The 17454-nt window shown below is 61.5% G+C and overlaps 1 protein-coding gene across 5 annotated transcripts in view; it reads right to left on the bottom strand.

The window, feature by feature from the left end:
* Positions 1 to 15830, bottom strand: part of IPO13 (importin 13) — a 39099-nt gene extending 23269 nt beyond the window's left edge. The window contains exons 1-4 of one of the 5 annotated variants that reach the window (XM_048312267.1): positions 15748 to 15830; positions 11620 to 11690; positions 11294 to 11483; positions 10758 to 10924 (exon numbers count right to left, since the gene is read on the bottom strand). In XM_048312267.1, the coding sequence (XP_048168224.1) occupies positions 10758 to 10924; positions 11294 to 11483; positions 11620 to 11685 (423 nt within the window). In that variant the 5' untranslated portion in view covers positions 11686 to 11690; positions 15748 to 15830. Of the gene's footprint in view, positions 1 to 9123; positions 9236 to 10757; positions 10925 to 11293; positions 11484 to 11619; positions 11707 to 14714; positions 14770 to 15747 lie in introns of those variants that run through there. The other 4 variants (XM_048312266.1, XM_048312264.1, XM_048312263.1 and 1 more) reach the window with 4 other exon arrangements.
* Between the last annotated feature and the right edge of the window lie 1624 nt (positions 15831 to 17454).

Here is a 17454-nt window from a genome sequence, read left to right as displayed (position 1 = left end):
ACAATATGGCAGGAACTTTACAGAGTCGGCATTGCTTGGGCCATAACTTGAATCGCCGCTGTTCAAGACTGTGACAGGGGAAAATGAGGACAACCTCTTTGTAAGAAAGAGGTTATGAAGTACGTCGTAGGAGACAGACTTGGCCAACATGGGCTGCAGAGGGACAGTGTCTGACCCACTAAAACACGTATCCTGACACAGAAAAGGTTAACCCTAGATAAGCAGGGCATGGGAGAGAGAAATATGTCCCAACAGAGCAAGCCAAGGGGAGACCACGAGCTCTCAGTAGCTAGCCAAACCTTTGCTCTGTTTCCAGTTATCTTGGACTTGGATGCAGGAAGCATCACTCAGCTGCTGAGGCAGAGGCAAGCACTGTCATTCCCTCCAAGCAAAGCAACAATTCACTATAGAGCAGCAGCTGCAGATGTGCTAAAAGCTCAGCCACTCCTGGGGGTAGGAACCTGGCTCCTACCCCTGCTCTTGTGCTAAGGACTGAGTCATCCTGCAGCAGGGCTGAAGCTGGAGCTCCCAGCCATTACCGGCTCAGTCTCTTACTTGCTCCCATCAGAGCTTGCTGCTTATTTTTCTTCCCAAATAAACCTCACTTGAGATTCCCAGAACGGTGACAACCCACTCCTTCCCTTCACTGCTTGCTGGGCAGTCATAAGGTGAAAAGAGCAGTGCCCTCTGCCTGTTCCCTAGCCCAGAATCCTTCCCCACCTCTTCTCAACCTCTATTTTTACACCTCCATGCACTTTCTAATGAATTTATTTCTTCTATTTTGAAGAGTGCTACCGCTTAGAAAATTGTGGGGAGAAAAAAATCCCTATGCATCACATATTTCAAGGCACAATGTGTACACAGGAGCCCTAAGCTCTAAACCAGCACAAACTATGCAAAACACAGACCTGATCATGTGTTCAGGATGGACCTGGTCCACAGTGTTGGGTTTCTGACCCACAAGCTCCCCAACTGCTCACCTGTGCTGGCCACAGAGCTGCTGCATGCCAGTCTCACAGCAGGGAGACTGCCAGGCAAAGCATGGCACTGTGCTCACTCTGGGCACACCACAGCGAGCCCCAGGAGCAATGTATGTGCAGGGCAAGCCTTGCACAGCACTGCAGGTCCATGGGACCATGGCAGGGCAGCAGAGCAGGGGTTGGCAAACACAGTCTGCCTGCTGGGAAGCAGCTGAGGGCTCATCCTCCACCTGGCTGGGGCTGTCAGTGCTGCTGGCTAAGGCCTGATGCTGCCAACAGGGTCTGCTTCAAGCCAGCAGCCTCTGGTGCTTCCATATGATCATCTGACTGAATGGAGAGGAGTGAGCAACCAGGAAGAGCCCAGCATGAGGCTGAGGTGCAAGCAGGTACCAACCCTGCACACACACACCCAGTGCACACACCTCCAGCACACACACCTCCAGCACACACACATCCAGCGCACACACATCCAGCGCACACACATCCAGTGCACACACATCCAGTGCACATACATCTAGTGCACATACATCTAGTGCACACACATCCAGCACACACACCCAGTGCACACACACCCAGTGCACACACATCCAGCACACACACATCCAGCGCACACACATCCAGTGCACATACATCTAGTGCACATACATCTAGTGCACACACATCCAGCACACACACCCAGTGCACACACACCCAGCGCACACACATCCAGCACACACACATCCAGTGCACACACACCCAGCGCACACACATCCAGTGCACACACCTCCAGTGCACACACCTCCAGCACACACACACCCAGCACACACACATCCAGCACACCCACACAGTGCACACACACCCAGCGCACACACACCCAGCGCACACACACCCAGCGCACACACCTCCAGCACACCCACATCCAGCACACACACCTCCAGCACACACACATCCAGCGCACACACATCCAGTGCACACACCTCCAGCACACACACACCCAGTGCACACACACCCAGTGCACACACACCCAGCGCACACACACACAGCGCACACACCTCCAGCACACACACCTCCAGCGCACACACATCCAGCGCACACACCTCCAGCGCACACACATCCAGTGCACACACCTCCAGCACACCCACATCCAGCGCACACACATCCAGTGCACACACATCCAGTGCACACACCTCCAGCACACACACACCCAGTGCACACACACCCAGCGCACACACACCCAGTGCACACACCTCCAGCACACCCACATCCAGCACACACACACCCAGTGCACACACCTCCAGCACACACACATCCAGCGCACACACATCCAGTGCACACACATCCAGTGCACACACATCCAGTGCACGCACATCCAGCACACACACATCCAGCGCACACACACCCAGTGCACACACCTCCAGCACACACACATCCAGCGCACACACATCCAGTGCACACACATCCAGTGCACACACATCCAGTGCACGCACATCCAGCGCACACACATCCAGCGCACACACATCCAGTGCACACACATCCAGTGCACACACATCCAGTGCACACAGCCCCAGCAGAGACTCCAGCACTGGCTATGCTAAAAAACCCCAGCTGCTGCATCGTAACAATGGCAAGGAGGGAGCACTATCATAGCTGCTCCCCTCAACACTTGTGCTGGGGAGATGTCACTCCCCCTGCATTAAGAGGAACAGTGAGCAATTGGATCCCAAGACCCCTTCCCAGGCAGGGCCAGCTTTCCAGATATGTGGACAGCTTTCCCGCCACCACCATCCCAGCAACTTGCCTGCATCCCTCATACTCTGCCCCGTGCGCAGTCCCCACCGTCACCAGTGAGCTCTCTGGGGAGGCATCCATGCCCAGCAACACCAGCTCAGAGTCCTGCTCGTCCCACTCCTCCTCCAGGGAGTCTCGGGGGAGGTTTCCAGCAAAAGTCTCCAAGGACATGCTGGAGCCTCCACTGCTCAGCACCTCAAAGAGAGAAGTTGAGTGGAAAGATGAAAAAGTCTACCAACTACACAAAGAAATTCAGAGGATGGAAGCAAAGTTGATGCTGAAAGCTCATGCTACAAGCTGTTGGAAATCAGAAGAACATTCTTGAAAAAGACATCTGTTCACTATCTCAGCCCCCTTTTGCAAGCACCCTGCCTGGGAGGGGACCAGTTGTGGTGGCTCCTGAAAGAAACATGGCTGTTCCTGCCTGCATGCAGGGCACCAGGTGGAAAGGAAAAGCAGCACGGGCCCCAGGGCTACCAACAGCACACCCCATCCAGTACTCTACACAACATGGGAGACCCTTCCAGAGGGCCTCCAAGGCTAGACATAAATACTGGGACCATCCTAACCAAGCTCAAAGCAGCAGAAGAAACCCCTGGGAGCAGACTAGGCTCTCTTCCTGGCCTACCACACACATCGGATGAGTACCATCCTCTGCTGAGAGCATTGGGCAGGGGGTTGCAAGACCCCATGCCCTGCAGAAGGGCACCTGAACACCCAGCGTGCTCCTCCTCAGCAAGGAGACACTGCCCTCATGCCAGATCAGGCACCAGCATTGGCTGCTGTTGGACTTTAGCACGACCATTCTGGCTAGCACCCTGAGGCCCATCAGGAAGCACTGGAGATGACAAGGGGAATTTATTAGTGCCAAGAGGGAGAAGCAGAAGGCGTGAAATTGGGTAGTGACATCTAACAGGGAGGGTTTGTGCATTGCAATTTGAACGGGTGGCTGACACCAGACCTGCCTCCCCTGCAATTAGACCTGTAATGTGAGAACTGGTAAACAGCCTGGCTGTCAGCTATGCCCTTTGGCCAGGGAAGGAGCCTTCTCCAACATCAGCTCTGCTTGGCTGAAAATAATTCAAGCTTATTATGATGGCTCTTCCCTGCTCTAAAAAGCTGTGACCAAAGCCTCAGTCAGGCTTTAGTCACTGGAGCAACATCAGCCCCTCAAGTAAGCTGCACTGGTGCAGGGCAGCCTGCCCAAAAGACATGGGTCAGAGATCCCATGCTGGTTCCTTTGTGAGGTGGAACAGGAGCAGTTCAAGGAGAGTTACAGCCGAGCAGAGGCACCTGATCTTAGGCTGCACTCATGTATCGCAAGGGAAAAGGATCTGCTACAAGCCCAGAATCCCCAAGCACTCACCCTTCAGAGCTTCTGCAGGGAGCCCAGTGCCAGCAGACAGTCTCCCTCACTGCACTGCGTAAATACGTGAACACGGGGTGCCCTGCAGAGAGGTGTTGTGTCCATGCCATTATGGGGTGACAAGAGGAGCCTCAGACACATGGCTCTGATCCCAGAGCGGGAGTGTGCTGCCTGCTGTTCTTGGGGGCTCCATGGGGAGACAGCTGCCCTCCAAGGGCCAGTCTGCTTGAGCACACAGACCTGACAGCAGGTACAACCCTGAGTGAGGTCTGCATCACAGCTGGGGAAACAGAAAGCTGCAAAATATATTCCTGCTCTGCTCCTTGTGGTGTGCCCACAGCCACGGCATGGCGGGGGCAGCGGTGGCCAGGTCCCTCGGCAACCACCAGCCTCCTTCCAGCAGGACCCCCCGGGATGTCTCCCGCTGCAGTCTCTCGCTGTCCTTTCTACTTGAACGCACTCACACCGCCAGTGCTCCAGGCCTGCAGCAGCACAGCCATTACCCTGGCTCTGCCAAGTGAAGGGAACATCATCCCTGCCTCCCCCTGCCCACAGCAGCTGGCCCCCCCAGCCCCAGTGGGGCAGGCTGAGCAGCCAGCACCCCGGGAAGGCAGCAGCCTGCTGAGGATAGCAAATGGATGCAAAATAAAGCCGGGTGTGTGCTGCCAGGCATGCTGCTCCTGTTCAAGGACCCACATTTTTCCAGCAGTCCAAAAGAAAAGGGTTTTTCTCCCCTCTGCTAATAAAAGATGCTGCCCCTCTGAAGCCCCTCTTTGAGCCCAGCTTGCCCACACCAAATCCTCAGCTGTCCAGAAGAGGCTGCAGCCCAGACACAGCTCAGCAGCTTTGGCACCCCTCCCACTGCTTCACTGCCATCATCCCTCTGCAGAGCACAGGGTGGTCCCCAGCAGGGACAGGCACTGTGGGACACGCGTGCACTCCCTGCGAGGGTGGGCAGGGGCCTGAACAAGCAAAGGGTGAGGAGAAGCAGAGAGAAACCCTGGGAATGCAAAGCCCAGGATGAGCAGCAAGGGTGAGCTGAAACCCCTGTACGCTATCCCTTGTTTCTACCCAACACTTCCATGATGGAGTACACAAGCAATTTGAGAGAGGAATTTCTGCTGGAGCCTAGGCATCAATGCCATCCATTCCTGCTCCATAATACACCAGAGTTGAGACGAGACTCCAGCGATAGCCCTTGTAAAGCTCAGACAAGCACTGGACAACAAGATGCTGCCTTCTCATCCCATCAGCACCACACCACAGGAAGGAGCCATGTGTTCAGCCAAGGTTCACTCTGGCTGGAATCTGCTTCTGCAAGAACACATGCTTCCCTCAATTTTGCAAGAATCTCTCCTCTTAAGACCCCCAGCTTACCCTCCCCAGTGTGGCTGCCACATCTCACACATGCAGACTGCCTCTAAGGACTAAGGGGTTGATCCACTGCCAGATAGAGGATGCCATTCCCTCACCCTCGTGAGGGTATTTGTAATTCTCTTGATCAGGTTTCTGAAGACAGGCAATAACCTTCCGAAAAAAACAGATGCACTTGATTTCTCCTCCCCATTCTCCTGGGTAGAAGGCAGCCCCAGCAGCTGCCACATCCCTGAGGCTCAGCATCTCAGAGGAGCAGTGATCAAAGCCATCCCTCTCTCATTGCGGTAGGCTCCGGATGTCAGCTCCATGACACCCCGCCTACCCATCCTGCCGGAGAGACTCTGTGCATTCATCAGGCATCTCCAGAGAGGCACACGGCAATCTGGAAGGCCCAGAGATGCCAGACCACTAATGTGCTAGGGAAAAGACGTCAGCGAATATTACAAACACCCCAGAGGATCAGAGGCAGGACAAGGGACAAAAGACCGTGGAAGGAATTAGACAAAAAAAGAGGGCGAGAGCAGGCACTTGGGAAATTCATGGAGGAACGGCACTACCTTTTTTCTTATTTCAAAAAGGGCGATACTGCTGAAGCAGATTCAGCTGCACTAAGAACACATGAGGAGGGTCTTGCATTCTTCCTCTCCGGTCCAATACTGCAGCATTAGGTGCTGATATCCCTGACCTGAGGGAAACCAAGACTGCAGGGCACAAGTCCTGTTTGTGCACTGCTCCTCTGAGACAAGACACAGCAGCCCGGACTAAACATCTGCAATCCATCTTCATCATCACCCCAGCACCAGGCTGTCAGTCACACCAGGGACAGCTCCTGGGCACACAAAAGCACAAACCAGATTGCACCATTTAGGCAATGAAAGGTTGAGCATTCTCACAGCCTGAAGCCCTTGGCTTTCCCAGCCTTCCCTTCCCTCTAACCCCTCCAAACACAGCAGCAGAGCCCCACTCAGCAGGAGGTGCAGGGGAAGCAGCACCAGCCCAGAGCTGCTGGACACCCAGCAGGTACACACAACGTGGCCACGCCAGCCTGCTCTAGCTGTGCTGAAGTCAGAGCAGCATCTAGGTCAGGCTCAGAAGAAAACAAAAAGCAAACAAGCAGCCCTCAGCTAGGACTGGGGGTTGCTGACACAGTAACCGTATCAAAACAGCTCAGCCCCAGCACAGCCCCGCTCCTTCCCTGTGCTACAGGAGAGCTTGCTATGGAAAAACGGAGCAAAAAAATACAGGGAGCAACTTTCAGATGGTTCCTGAAGTGCAGCATCTGAACCTGGCACCTGTCCACAGGCTTTTAGACCTGTCAGCTGGCCCTGCCTCCAGCCTGCACCCTCCTGCCTCCCTGAAACCACTGGTCACAGCTGGAGGGATCTCTCTCTGGCATTGGTTATGCATAAACACAGCAATGATCCTCTTTAGCTACACAGACACCCAGAGCCCTACAAAACCCCACTGCAGAATAAACAACAGAAGGGGTACAAAAGGATTTTCCAGGGACAGAAAACCATCAGAAGAGTGTGACAGGGGCAGTCTGGTGAGACTGCCCTAGCTACAACTGCCACACATGATGACTTCCACTGCGGGAGACTTGGAAAGGCTTCAGCCCTCACACTGTTCCTAACCCTAGCACTTATCACTAACTGACTCAGAGTGGAGTCAAACCCTGATTTTAATCAGTATTCAGTATTATTAATGGAGCTGTGCACAAAACCTGGCAGGTGGAAGAGCTCAGGCCAGTAGGAGCATCACTCATCTGCCAGCATCACCTCTGACAAAGTGGTTCTACCCACCTGCATCCCACAAAACCTGCTCCCAGCAAAGCCCATCTCTCCTTCACTTTGTACCCCACAGCCCTTCCTGGAAAAGACTGACACAGGAAGGCTCTGAGCTGCTGAATCTCTGGGGTTTTTTCTGATCCCACCCCATCCTTCTTCCCCTGTTCAGGGACTGTGCTGCTGCCCCCCACCAGCAGCTCAGAGCCCCACTGCAGTCCACAGCTGCACCTTCAGAGGACACTACTGAGATGGCAAAGCCTGCAGAGATCGGGAGAGGCCAGGCAGACTGGGGGAGGGGAGATGAAGCATCCTAGAGGGCATCTCTGCCTCCTCCCAGGCATCGGGAGACTAAATCCCAAACAGCTTGGCAAGGATGAGCTGCCTCTCGGCACAGCCGCACCTCACCCAGCCAGTGCCGAGTGCCCGCACCCTGGCACTGCCCACCCTTCGCAGGCAAGTGTGCGCCTCATTGTTGGTGCAAACAAAGGAGTGGTTTGTGTCTGACAAAAAGAAAGGAAGTCAGAGGCAAAATCATCCAGCAGCCCTGGCTGTATGCAGATTAAGCCGCAGAAGGTTGCACGAATGTAGCATTTTCCAGACATCAGTTAATCCCCCCGGCGGTGCTCTGTCTCCCTGGAAGAGGTGGGCTGAGTCTCACCTGCAGCCACAAAGGCAACCAGCGCCCAGTGACAAACTTGACATCCCTGAGCTGACATCTCCTGTGAGGCCAGGCAACCCGCTGGGGAGGGACAGGCGTGAAAAGCTTGGGGAAATGGTTTAGTGGTGGGCTTGGCGGAGCTGAGCTAACCATTGGACACGATGATCTGAGAGGTCCTTTCCAACCTAAACGATTCCACAATTCTATGTGCCCACCAGCACGCCCATGAGTATTGCTTTGGCAAGGATCTCAGTCTATTCTTATAGAGGAAAAATGAGGACACTGGGATTCCCACTAGCTGTCTGAGGACCGAGCTACGGATGTCTGTCAGATGTCTGGCTACAGGGTAAGTGGAAGGGTGATGCACTTGCTGTTTGCCCTTCAGGGATGCATCCTCTGCTGCCCTGCCCCCATCACCTCCAAGGTGGCCACGGGAAGGTTTTCGCTCAGCTGCCCTCCTGGGTGCTCACTGAGGTGCCCTGCTTGGTCTCCATGACGAATCCCAGGTCACACATCAGTTGCTCAGGGCTCATCCCAGCAGCAGTGTGATGCCAGCAGGCCTTGGTTTGCCGTAGCCATTCCCTGGATCCCAGATTTCAGCAATCAGCCTCACTCCTGTTGCCCTGCAGATGCTTTGGAGGACTTTGAGCATCAGCAGGAGGAAAGGGGCTGGATTCCTGGTTTAGAAAGGCATCACTGGGCCATCCGCCCTCTGAAGGCTTTTCCCAACCGTAACACCCAGTAATTCCCAGCACCTGGCAAAAGTTCCTTCCTTCCCTGCCTAATGGAGACACTGATAATGGCCTTCACATTGATGCATCTGGTTCAGTAGCCAGGACCAGACCCGCGGGCTCTCCCTGACCAGCGCTGCAGCTGTCGACCTAGAGGACGCCAGTCGGAGACACACACAACCCCTCCCTTCTGCTCCCATTCCTGCCACATCATTTTCCCTCCCCGGGCTGCCCCGGCGGCTCCCGCTCCAGCCCCACGCCCCGGAGCCCCCGGCAGCGGCAGGGCGGGCAGGCATAAGGGACACCGCCCGCCGCCCTCGCCGGGCCCGGCACCGCCGAGCAGGTGCCCCCCCGCGCCCCGAGCCGCATCCCTCGCAGCACCGCGGCACCATCAGCACCCCGCCGCCGAGCCCCCCGCCCCGCCACGGCCGCGGGTGGGCCGGCGGGGTTCGCTCACCTTCTCCACGTTCTCCACGGTGAAGTCGAGGCCCTGCGGCGGCGGCGGCGGCGGCGGCGCCTCCGCCCTCCGCTCCATGGCTGCGGCGGCGCTCAGGAGGCGGCGGCGGGCGGGCGACAGCGGCGGCGCACGGGCAGCCGCATCGCGGCGGGACCCGCCTCCCCGCCCCGACGGGGGCGGCGGCACCGGGGCGGCGCGGCTCGGCGCGGCGGTCGGGCCGGGAGGCGCCCGCGGGACTCCCCGAGCAGCCCCGGCGCCCCGCTCCGCTTCTCTCCGACGCCGCCTCGCCTCTCCCCGCGGCCCCGCAGGCGCGGCCGGGCAGCCCAGGACCTGCCGCAGCGCCGCGCCGCACGCCGGGAGCGGTAGTCCCGGCCCACGCGCGTCCCCTGCCGGGCACCGCGCACCGGGCAACCGGCACCGCTCCCCGCGCGCGGCCCCGCTCCGCGCCCTCCCGCTGCCACCTCAGGGGCACCCCCGTCCCCGTCCCCATCACGGGCACACGCAGGGGTTGGACGCGCAGCCCATCGCTTTATTGCTACAGGAAAAGGCGACTGTACAAAAATAGAGTTTATCCCTCAAATTTTACAAATAATAGAAAAAGGGTGCAGGGGGCACAGGGTGCTGCCCAGGGCTTCACTGCAGCGCTGGGGTTAAATTACACCCGGCCCCCGGGGGCCCAAAGTCATAAATAGCAGCTGCCGCTCGAGAACAATAAATAAATAATTTAGAGTAATAAATAGTTTAGTGCCACAGCACCACGGAGCAGCGAGGGGAGCCTGCCACCACCCTGGGAACCAGGCAGGGGTGGGGGTCCCAGTGGGTGCCTAGACCCAGCACCCTGCAGAATACTAGGGGCTGCTGCTGGTCCGGGTGCAGGCCCCCCACTCCACACTAGCGCAGATTGGCCCCACTGCAGCCCTGCCTTCAGGGACACCCCTTCCCTGCACCACTGACCCCAGGGTGCCCGAGGGAACAGGGAAGTTTTGCCCCCTCTGAAGCTCGGGTGATGCTTGGCCCCTAGAGCACAGGTGCAGGAGTGCTGCTGATGGATGCTGGGCTGGCAGACCCCTGCGAGTGGTGGGGATGGTCCATTCTCTCTTCAGCTCCTCTCCCGGGGCTGAGCCGGGGCACCTGGGCAGGACCCCATGTAGCCAGTGGCACCAGCTGCTTGGCACTGAGCAGGTGGGGGCTTGGCCACCCACACCCCAGTCATGACTCTATCTCACCTCTGTTCTTTGTGGCCACATATGAACAGGGGCGCCAGCCTCTGCCAGACTCTTTTTCTGAGCAACAGTGCCACTGCATGTGGCAAGCTGGAGTGTGTTGGCATGTGTAGAGCTGGGGCCAAGCCAGCGGCCCCCTCCTCAACCAATACAGCTGCACTCAGCTGCTGAGAGCTTCTCCACTGTTTGCCATGTGTTCTCCACATCCATGAAGGAGACAGCCTCATAGCGGGTGGGTCGGCAGCAGGGGTGGCTGAGGACCCGCTCCTGTGGCCTCGGGGCGATGAGCTGCTGCCGCAGCAGGCTGCCCAGCGTCAGGTCATAGTTGCTGCGTGCCCGGTGGCAGGACCCGCTGCAGTACTTGAAGAGCACGATCTCATCTGAGTTGAAGCCCAGGCCCAGGTCACGCACCTTCACCATCAGGTTGCGGATGTGGCAGTTGCGCCCACGGGTGCCCCGTGAGGATTTCCACACCGTCTTCTTGGCTTTGCTGGCCCCCGGCGGCGAGCGCTCAGCACGCAGCAGCAGGTCCTCCGCCAGCTCTGCGGTGCCTGGGCCACCTGTTGTCGCGTTGTCCCCTGCACGTGGAGGAGATGGTGCTGTCAGAACCCACCCTGCACCCATCGCCCTCCTGCTGAGCCTGCCTGTCTCTGTAGCTGTGACCTACAGATCCCTCCTGATCACTCACTATGGCAATGGCTGGTGCCTGAGAGGGCACGTGGGTGTGTGGGAAGATTCTTCCAGCCAAGAATCTTCTCATCTCTAGGGCTCTGCCACATGCCCAGCATGAAGCACAGGGCCCCATGTGTTGAGATCCCCTCAGCCCAGCCCCAAAGAGCAGCCACAGCCCCACACAGGCTGGGGCTCCCCACAGCAACTCCCAACCTGCCCATGCCCCACACAAGGGACTACCATGCCCAGGCTCGGGGTCCTGTTCCAACACTCACCGTACAGCTGGCTCCAGCCAGCGGTGAGTGGTGCCTCCACACCATCCTCCACAGACAGGCTGGCAGTGGCCGTGCTCCGTGGTGTGGGGGCTGCGTCCAGCGTCTCATTGCAGTGTGGTGTTCGCAGGGTGCCTGTGGCCAGCCCAGCCAGCAGTGACAGGATGGCAAAGAATCCCCACAGTGTCCCCTCCTGCAACAAATCACAACAGATCAGGGTCAGCCCCAACCAGGGTCCGCACACCAGGGATGAGGCTCCATGAGCTGGGGATGAGTGGGGATGGGGTCATGTAGTCCTGGCCGTTGCAGCCGGACAGACCTGGGCTCACCTTGGGCTGCGGGTGCGTGGCAGGTCCTGCAGGCCTTGGCTCTGGTGGCCCCTGTTGCTGGTCCATGCTAGCTGCAAGTGCAGAGGTTGGGGTCAGTTCCCACACAGGGTGGGTATAGATCTGACTGGCTGAGAGATGGCACATGCCTCCCCTGCCCTGGGCAAGCATGTCACCCCTTCCCTCACTCCCCAGAACCTCACAACAACTCCTGAACCGCTTGCATGGACCACCCCACCCCTCTCTTCTGGCATAGCCAGGCATCCTCACCACACCGCACATCCCTTCCAAGAGATAGGGCAGCTGGGGCAACCCAGCCTTTGTACAGCACCTCTCCTCAGGGGCAATGCAGCCATCTCCTTGTGCGAACGGCCTGGGATGCCAGGCTGGTCTGTGAGGCAGCAGCTGGGGCTGGGAGTGCTGTGCGGGGGGGGCCTTTCCCATGGCCCTTCCCTGGGAATGTTTTTCTTGCTCACAGCGGGAGCCTGACCTTGGAAACTCCAAATCCATTAGCACAGGGTCCTTGGGTGCAGCCACCCCTTGGCCTCGTGCTGGCTCCCCAGCCTGCTGCGTGCGCCAAGCTGGGACACACAACCCCAGAGCAGCCTGGATGAGTGGGACTGCAAGGGGCAGGATAGTCAGGTAGGTCCTGTGGGGGCATGGCAGGGTGTGGAGCACCATGCTGGGCTTACTGTAGTCATTCACCCCAACACCACTGCTTGGCATCTACTACCCTGACACACAGAGAGGAACTGAGTCCCTGCTGTGCATGGTCCCAGCGAAGCAGCAAGCACGGTCTCAGGGGAGTGATATCGCCCAGGAGGTGCTGGGGCAACTCCTGCCTGCAGCCACACGTTTGCCTCCTTCCCAAACTGCCCCCTGGGAGTGCCCAGTGTCCAAAGCTAGGATAGCCTGGCTTTGAAGGGCTTTAGAAGTGGCTCCAAAAGGGGTGGTACCCTCCTTGGCCTCCCAGTCTCTCAGGATTGGACTGTCCCCTTGGAGCTTATTGGCATTCTGCATTCAGGGGTTCCCCCATCCCCTCTATGACTTTGACTTTGCCCCAGCGTGTCCCAGTTGTTTCCATGGCAAAGCTGGGACGGGACATGCTGAGGAGAGCACTCCTGACCGAAAAAAAGTGAAAGCACATGCCTGGGCACCGCTGGGACAAGAAGAAAATATAATTTCCTCCAGTCCCTCTAGCATCTCAGGGAATGGTCCCCAAGTCCCAGTTGTTGAATCTGCTGCCACCCTGCACTGGCCACACTGTGACACGGGGCCGTAGTGGGCGCTGCCAGGCCCATGTGCCCCCTCTAGGGGCCGTGCACCAGGCGGGATGTGCCCCCGGTGCCGGCAGGGCTCGCACCGGCCCCCCCGGCCGCGCCAGCCGCCACAGCCTGGCCAAGCACAGCCCACGCTGCCCTTCGCTCCCGTGGCGGACCGTGGCCCCACGCCAGCCGCTGCCCCCAGGTCATGGTTTTCCCAGGCCGGCACCGCCGGAGGGGCCAGGCGAGGGTCCCTGCGCCCTGCTGGGAGGGGACGGACTCCCCGGTCCTCGCTCCCGCCGCCGGCCGCTCCGCCACGGCCCCTCGGCTCCAGCATCCCGGCGGGACGGGATGGGAAGGGGAAGGGGGACGGGATGGGAAGGGGACGGGACGGGACGGGACGGGACGGGACGGGACGGGACGGGACGGATCAGCCGGTGCAATTCAGGCTTCTCCCGTCCGGCGGCAGCACGGCCCCGGACTGTGCAGTGGGAGCGCTGCCGGCGGGGCGCCGAACGAGGGCAGCCTCCCTTCGCCACCGGGAGCCCCAGAGCCGAGGCACGGACGAGCACTACCAGTGCCTCCTCATACTCGGGGCCCCGTCCACGGGCGCAGCTCCTCGAGCGCGCAGGACCGCAGCCCACGCTGGCCCCGCAGCCCCGCTCGGCATCTGCTTTCGTCCAGCGCGAGCAGGGCTGAACCAAGCACCTGGGCACCCCACGGGGATGCCAGACCTGCACACCGCGCAGCAGACCCCCATGTCCCGTACGGGGGAATCTGACTGAGATCTGCCCCAGCCACGGCTGCCAGAGCCCTGCCGGGCGATTCATAGACACAAGAGGGTTTTTTCCCAGGGTGGGAACCGAGCCCATCCGTGTGAGGACCTGCCTGGACCCCCGCCACATGTGTCCCCCGCCCAGGGCTAAGTAACAGCAGTTGCTGGTGCAATCCCTGAGCGAGCCACCTCACACTCACTCGTGCAGGGCCCGGCGAGAGCCCCGCTGCCTGCGCTGTGCATGGGGCGCTGGGAGTGGATGTCCCGCGGCTGCACCAGGCCCCCGGGGAGGCAGCAGACACTCGCGAAGTGCATCCACGCGGGGCCAGAGGGTGCCCCAGGCCCGCGGTGAGTGTCTCAGCTCTCGGAGTAGCCATGCCAGCTCTGCAGCCGCGGATCCCACCTGGAAGCGCGGGAGGGATGCCCAGAGACACTTCGGGCACCTGCGGGCACCGGCGAAGGCCCTGCATCCCTCCGCGCTGACCCTGGCAGAAGAAGTGATGGGGGTCAGAAATCAACCCCACGTGTGATGCGGAGCGGGCACCCACCCCGCAAAGCCTTGGAAGACCGGGGTCGGACACGTGGGGCACACGGCAGAGACCAAACTCAGCCCCAACTCAGGGACAGCAGAGCTGGGGGGCACAGGGTACCCCCGCCCCGTGCCTCTCGCCTGCCCACCGCCCAGGGCGTACACCTGTCCGACGTGCCCAACGGGCCGGGCGGGAGCCCAGGGAAGAGGAGGGAGAGTCCGTCCCCGTGCCCCCCGGGCGCCCGCAGCGGGGTGCCGCCTATCCCCGCCCGGGCAGGGAACCCCGGCTCCGCCGCGGCCCCCAGCGCTTCCCGCCGCTGGGTCGGGCTCGGCACCCCGGGAGCCGCCCGGGGGGGACTTACCCGGGGGCGGCCCGAGGCCCCTCACCACCCCGCGAGTATTGCCGGGGGGTGGGCGGCGAAGCGGGTTCCCCTCGTCCCCCCCGCAGTCCCGGTACGAGCCCTCGCCGAGGCCCGGGGCCGCCGGCAGGCTGGGGCGGGCGCTGTCGCCCGCCACCCCGGCCCGCACTCACCGTGCCTGCGGCGGGGACCATCCCCCGGGCCGCCGCTGCCCCGCATCGCCTCCGCTCCCCGCCGCCCCCCGCCGCCCGCCGCCGCTGCGCCGGGGCGGGGCGCTGGCGGGGGCCGGCGCTGCCCCGCCGGCAGCGACTCCCGCCGCTGCTCCCGGTGCCGCTCCCGCTGCGTCTCGGGGTGCGCTGCCGGCGGCGGCAGGCGGACGCGCAGTGCGGGGCAGCGGTGGCTCCATCCCGCTCCCGTCGTCGCTGCCGGTGTCAAATTCCAGCCACCGTCACCTGACCGGCGGGGCGGGCACCGGCACCGACACCGGGTCCCCGATTCGCACTGGCATCAGGATACCAACCGGCACACCGATCCGCACGTAGTGGCACCGGGACTCCCACCCGCACGGGCGCCTGGACCGCACCGGGATCAGGAGGGCACCGAAATCCCGCCAGCAGCAGGAGCCGCAGCCCAACCCGCTCCAGCACCGGCTCTCGCCGTGATCCGCACCGCCTCCGAGCTCCTGCGGAAACTCGCACCCCTCCGGGAACGGCATCGGGACCCCCGGAGGCACCCGACCCCCTCTACCGCCACCTGCCCGTCGGCCGACCCTCGGGCAGGCGGACCCGCAGCCCGGACGGACGGACGGACGCCCCGTGAGCGGGATTCCCTGCCCCGACAGCCCGATCACAGCGCTACCAGGATGGACACACGGACACCCTCGGAAAAGGGTTCAGCCCTTCCCGGAGCACTCCGGGAGCAGAGCCCCACGGGGACCCCACGCCCCGCGTCGGAGGGCAGAGCCCCGCCGGGGACCCCTTGCACACGTGGGGATCCGGCGGGGATGGGTTGTCGGGCAGGGTCGGGGCCATCCCGGCAGCTCCCGCCCGCGGCGGGGCCGGCCGGAGTCCCAAGCACCCCGAGCTGACTCGAGGTCTGCCTGGAGCTCGTGTCCGGCCGCGCCGGAGGAGGTGTCCGGCCTCCCGCCCGCCCGCGCCCCGCGCCCCAGTGCTCCTCGACTGGGCTGCCCGCCACCGGGCTCCTTACCTCTGCCGTCGCCCTGCCTCCCTCCGCCGGGGCCGCCGCTGGCCCCGGGGACATGGGGGCCGGCTGGCGAGTCGAGCCGAGCCCGTGCGAGTCCTTACGTCACCGCCCGGGGCCCTCCGCGTCCATCCCGGGGCTCTCGAGTGCTCCTTGCGAACGTGCCAAATCCCGGGGCCGCCTCCGCTCGGCCCCGCTTCACACGTGCTCCCCTGGCCGGAGCTGATCGCCGGGACGCGCCTCGGGCCAGGCAAGCGCCCCGGGTCCGGCCCTCATGGCTGCGGGGTCCGAGGGCGCCCGGGCGGGCTGCGCGCCCCGCGGTGCCTCCGGCCGTGTCACCTGCCCCGGCGGCGCTCCGCCGCCTCGGCGCAACTCCCCGGGCTTATGCAACTCCCCGGCTGGAGCGGGGCCAGCGGCTCGGTCGCCGCCGGCTGTACCACGGCTGCACGCCGGTTCCCAGTTCGCCCCGACCTCGGGCCACCCGCGTGGCTTTAACCTCCTCCCCGCCGCCTGGCAGCCCGGGCCCCGCGGTTCCGCGGAAGGGACGGATGGCCGCGCCTGCAGCCACCTGCGGAGCCGCCGCCTCGCCTGCTCCCATCTCCCCGGATTATCCAGCGCAGGGGTGACAACTCCCTCCCGCGTCCTCCTGCGACATCACCTGCCAGGGAGTGTGCGGGCACAGGCGGCGCCCACTAAACCGTCCCTGCCACCGCGAGCAGGGACAGTGGAGGTGGCACGAGGCCTGGAGCTGCTTCTTCCCCTGCCCTGGAGCGTCACCGCGTGGCTCCAGCTCCCCCCCTTTCACCCCCACTCCTGTCCTGGCACAAGCATTTTGGCCTAGTCTGTGGCTATGGGTGGCTCCCTGACTGCTGGTGGGACTCCGCGGGAGCATGGGCTCTGCTGTGGGACTGCGCTGCTCCACGGCCGTGGCCTGAGGCTGCTCCCATCTGAGATGTTCTCATGGGCATCAGAGGTGATGCCCTTGGGTGCTTTGGCCCAGCAGGGCTTGGAGGCCCTGGAGCATCCCTGGGGTAGAGAAACAGCTTGGGACAAGTGACAGGGAACAGGATCCTCTGCTTTGCAGGACTGCAGACTAGTGCAGCTGCTTGCCTGGAAAATTTCAATGTGAGCAGCATGTCCTGTTCCAGGTTACCAGGCTGTCCCCATGCAGCTGGGACTGGCCACAGCGCTACCCATGCTAGGGAAGCTGCCCAGGAAGAGAGGGCTGCCACTGAAGGGAAGGGCTGCCTCCTCCACTGATAACCCTCAGGCCTTGGAGACAGCCTCGGCTGCTGGCTCAGCAGAGGGGTTACCCCATCTCCTCCTACCTTCCCTACAGGTTGGGCAGGTCCTCATGTCCCCAGGACACAGCCAGGAAGTTCTGAGGATGTGATGCTGGTGGTATGCAGGGGGCTATGTGGGGCATGGCACAGGGTATCCCAGAGACCCCATACAGGTGAGCCCACAGTGTCCCCGGTCCTGTGAAAGGGGTGCTTGTGCCAAGCCTGGCCTCTGTCCTCTTCCAGGTGTGCCCCCTTCGAGGCTGCTACCCCAGACACCTGGAGGCCCTGGCTCTCTCCTCTGCCCTTTCTTCTCAAGCTGGGAGACATAAGCCTGCTGCTGCTGTCAGCCCCACTAATGTCCTACCAGCAGCACCTCATCCCTGTCCCCCCACAGTCGTGGTGGCAGGGGATGGCATGTCCCAGCTCTGTG

Source organism: Corvus hawaiiensis, chromosome 9, assembly GCF_020740725.1.
Source record: "Corvus hawaiiensis isolate bCorHaw1 chromosome 9, bCorHaw1.pri.cur, whole genome shotgun sequence".
NCBI lineage: Eukaryota > Metazoa > Chordata > Aves > Passeriformes > Corvidae > Corvus > Corvus hawaiiensis.
The sequence above is the reverse complement of the archived record's forward strand: the minus strand, read 5'-3'. Positions and strand labels throughout refer to the sequence as shown.